Genomic DNA, 4,197 nt, shown 5'->3' on the forward strand with positions numbered 1-4,197 from the left:
CCAAACCCTAAGGTCGCGCTTTGGGCCCGAGAGGAAAAGCCAAGTTCCTGAAGTTCCTGCAGTGGTTAGAGCGCGCCGCACCGCGAGTGCCGGCCACGTGCGCCCGGTTGCGCAGGCCCTGCAGCGGCCAGAGCACACCCACGGCCTCACCCGGCTCCTGCCCGGGCTTCCTAATCTTTGGATTGGCATTTCGTTGCAGCTGCGTGGAAATTAATGGGGCTTTCCCCCCCCCTCACCACCACCTCCAAATGCTTGCGGTCATGCCGTCCCAAAGGATGCACGGGTCCCAGGTGGGCGCCTGCCTCTCGTATTACCCTCACCTGCGAGAGCCCGTCAGCGAGCACCTTCTTTCCAGCTAGGGGGCCTGACTGTCCCAGGATGAGGCATCCTTGTCCTCTAATCTTCCTCCACCCCACCCCCCACCCCGGTCTTCACAGATGTTTCCAGGTCCTTTTATGCGCATTGAGTCTTTCTTCGTAGCCTGTGCCCAGCGCTCAGAAAACCTCCTGAGCCCTCAAGCCTATGGTTTCTCGGTGTCCCTTCATGCTCAGAAAGCCCACCTCCTGCTTCAGCTGATAACATCCAGACCGCCCTCCCGGAGTCTCTACCCTCTAAGGGAAGCATCCCCAGATAAATTTAAAACCAAAACAAAAAACCAAGAAAGCACTTGCAAGTAAACGGGAGGACAACATCTGACTTGGGGAGCGGGATGGGAGTACCTCCATTTTACCTAAAGGAAGGTTGAGGCTTTGAAAAACTGTTAGGTCACAGTCCCGGGGGGGGCGATAAAGGGCAGTATTAGAACTTCAAGGCCGGAGTATGTTTTAATTAGGCCATAGGTTCCTTCCTCACCGTTCACTATGAACCCTCAGTTCATAGCTCACTTGTCACAACTTTCTCTGCACTTCACCCACCCCTGCCCTCTGTCAGAGGTTCATCCCTCCCAGCATTTACCCGTCTCTCTCAAAATCACTCCATCTGGCACACAGTCTCTTCTTGCATCCTCATCCACTCCTTTCCATCGGCTCACACCACAGTTTACAAACAGGTAAATCTCCGGGCACCTGGGTGGCTCAGTCGGTTAAGCATCCAACTTCGGCTCAGGTCACGATCTCACAGCAGATCTCACAGCTTGTGGGTTCGAGCCCCATCAGGCTCTGTGCTGACAGCTAGCTCAGAGCCTGGAGCCTGCTTCGGATTCTGTGTCTCCCTCTCTCTCTGACCCCCTACCCCCACCCCGCTCATGCTCTCTCTCTCTCTCTCTCAGAAATAAATAAAACATTAAAAAGAAATTTTTAGGGGCGCCTGGGTGGCTTAGTCGGTTAAGCGTCCGACTTTCGCTTGGGTCATGATCTCACGGTTCGTGGGTTCGAGCCCCGCGTCGGGCTCTGTGCTGACTGCCAGTTCAGAGCCTGGAGCCTGTTTCAGTCTGTGACTCCCTCTCTCTCTGACCCTCCCCTGCTCACGCTGTCTCTCTCCTAAAAAAATAAATTAAAAAAACATTTAAAAAAAAAAGAAATTTTTAGAAGAAACAGGCAAATCTCTTCTACCCTAGAATTAAACATTTTATTCTTTCCATTTCTTTCTTGGTGATTTGCTTTCTCTCCGCTCTTTGCTCATAGCTGCCTGCCTGCCTGCCCTGCTTCTAAATCAGATGCTTCCTTCATTTCTTACCATCTCCCTGTTTCATAACACCCTACACTTGGACTTTCCTTCTCAGTGCTCTCCTGAAACTGCTCTCTCTGGGAGTGGCCTTAATTTCCTGAGCCTTCATCCGATACGCACTGTGTAGACAACTCTACACGGACCTTGCTCTTTGCGAGCATTTGATATCAAGAGCAAACGGATGCACAAGCAAACACTGGTGGCTAATCTGTCACCGATGCTCAGGCTAAGCCTGAGGAAGAGGAAGATAATCCTGGATGGCCTGGAGTGGGACAAAAGACTGCCCAGGGGAAGTGACCCTTTATCATCAAATACAACCCCTGCGACTACATCCTCCTCCCCTCGCCCTCCTCCACCAGTCTCCTGCATTTATCATCCCTCCGCATCTTTACCTCCACATCCCTCCCTTTACCTCCACATCTCTGTATGTTCTACTTCTCTCTCACCTCCTGTCCTCTCTCTCTCTCTCTCTCTCTCTCGATGGGTCCCCTTCTCCTTCTCTATTTCCTCAAAGTTCTCCCGTGGGCCATCTTGTCCATTGCCACCATGTTATCCCTCCAAACAGACACCCACCACACACTGCTTTATCTGCATGCAGACAACAGACAGCTGTATTATCTCCAAACCCTACTTTTGTATTTTTTTTATTAATACCAGCTCTGGCTTTTCAACAGCTTCTGGATATTTTGGCGTGAAAAGCCTACTGTAGGTTCCCACTGAGCCCGTGTAAGCATACTGTCCTTCTCAAATCACTATCTTATTTGCCATTGGGAGACTACCATTTTCGTAGTCATTGACATTTAAAATTTGGGATTTATCATGAAGTCTCCCCATCCAACCAAATTCTATTGATTGCATCCTTTCCAGATCCCTTACTGACCACAAGCATTTTACCTCCATTCCTTATGACCCAGAACCTGAATAAAAAAAGACACAAAAATAAACATTAAAGGTATATATTTAAAAAAAAGAAAGAAAGAAAGGGGCGCTTGGGTGGCTCAGTCGGTTTTGGGAGTCCGACTTCGGCTCAGGTCATGGTCTCGCAGTCTCTGAGTTCGAGCCCCACATCAGGCTCTGTGCTGACAGCTCAGAACCTGGAGCCTGCTTTGGATTCTGTGTCTCCCTCTCTCTCTGCCCCTCCCCACCTTGTGCTCTCTCAAAAGTAAATAAACATTTTAAAAATTATTTTTTTAAAAGGACACAAAAGAGCTCTCTTTTACTTGCCAAAGAAAAAACTACAAACAAAAATCTTCTTGAAATCAAGCAGTTAGGGAACTGTACCTTGTTTTCCAGGGAGTAAGTACAGAAGAGGGCTCACAAGAGAACGCTTGGGATGGGGAGTAAAATTCTCCCTTTCCTTTTTGGTGAGTCGTCTTCATGTTCTGCCAGCTTTACCAAAACAGCTTCCAGTCTTCCTGCCTCCTCCTCCTACCCAGACTACCATACATTAGTTAAAGACACCCGGAAGTACCCTGGTCTAAACCCCTTGCTGGTTCCTAGTTAACTGCTACAGTTATTACATTGTTGGAGTAGGCAGTAGGCGTTGCCAGGATGCCTGGAGGCCAGCAAAGGGAGAGTCAAAGCCTGTTATCAGGAAAGTTAGCAACCTGTCCAGACAGCATTTCACAAACAAAGCCACAAGAAAGCCCAATCAAACCAGGCAGGCCCAAGACAAAGAAGGCAGGAGATCCTGGCCATGTAAGGGAGAAAAGGCAGGAAACCAGGCTCCCCAAAACATCCCCTCCCCAAATAATAAATAATAAATATTCCTCCCCTTTGTTAACACCTGTCAATAAAAGATAGCAACCCAAACCCAGGGCACAGCTGTCTTGTTGAGCTCACCCAGTCTTACCTCTTGAGAGTGGACTCTCTCTAATAAACTCTTCATCTGCCCTGTTCTACCACTGTCAGGTCCTCCTTTTTTCATTTTTTTTTTTAATTTTTAATGTTTTATTTATTTCTAGGAGAGAGAGAGAGAGACAGCGTGAGCAGGGGAGGATCAGAGAGAGAGGGAGTCACAGACTGAAAGAGGCTCCAGGCTCTGAGCTGGCAGTCAGCACAGAGCCCGACGCGGGGCTCGAACCCACGAACCGCGAGATCATGACCTAAGCGAAAGTCGGACGCTTAACCAACTAAGCCACCCAGGCGCCCCTGTCGGGTCCTCCTTTTATTCTTTTCTTGTGATGAGACTAAGGGGAGACAGGTAGGCAGGAGGGAGCCTCAGGGACAGGTAGGCAGGAGGGAGCCTCAGGGCCCAGGGGTCTCCCCAGCTCACCTGGCAACAATATGTCATCTTGCCTCCCAGCCTGTTCAGTGCAGACATCCTGTCCCATCCCCCCCACCCCATGACCACACCAGGTGTTCTTGGCCATCGTGCCTCAATGGAACTTTTCTCCTCTATTTTGAATTTCTCTTCTGCCTCTGCCCCTTCTCACAGACCAATATTTACCTGTCAAAGTTCCAAAGCCTGTCCCAGGGCTTAGCCACACGGGGCCAGTAGAGGTCTATGATGCAACTTACCTTGTTTTAATC

General features: G+C 49.6%; 1 protein-coding gene across 3 annotated transcripts in view; it reads right to left on the reverse strand.

Annotated features, from left to right (window-relative positions):
- Positions 1 to 3,181, reverse strand: part of HACD4 (3-hydroxyacyl-CoA dehydratase 4) — a 43,011-nt gene extending 39,830 nt beyond the window's left edge. Inside the window, exon 1 of one of the 3 annotated variants that reach the window (XM_077774667.1) lies at positions 2,947 to 3,181. In XM_077774667.1, the coding sequence (XP_077630793.1) occupies positions 2,947 to 3,044 (98 nt within the window). In that variant the 5' untranslated portion in view covers positions 3,045 to 3,181. Of the gene's footprint in view, positions 1 to 954; positions 1,480 to 2,946 lie in introns of those variants that run through there. The other 2 variants (XM_077774665.1, XM_077774668.1) reach the window with 2 other exon arrangements.
- Positions 3,182 to 4,197: the final 1,016 nt, after the last annotated feature.

The sequence above is a fragment of the Crocuta crocuta genome, unplaced genomic scaffold, assembly GCF_008692635.1.
Source record: "Crocuta crocuta isolate KB4526 unplaced genomic scaffold, BGI_CrCroc_1.0 scaffold425, whole genome shotgun sequence".
In the NCBI taxonomy this organism is placed as follows: domain Eukaryota; kingdom Metazoa; phylum Chordata; class Mammalia; order Carnivora; family Hyaenidae; genus Crocuta; species Crocuta crocuta.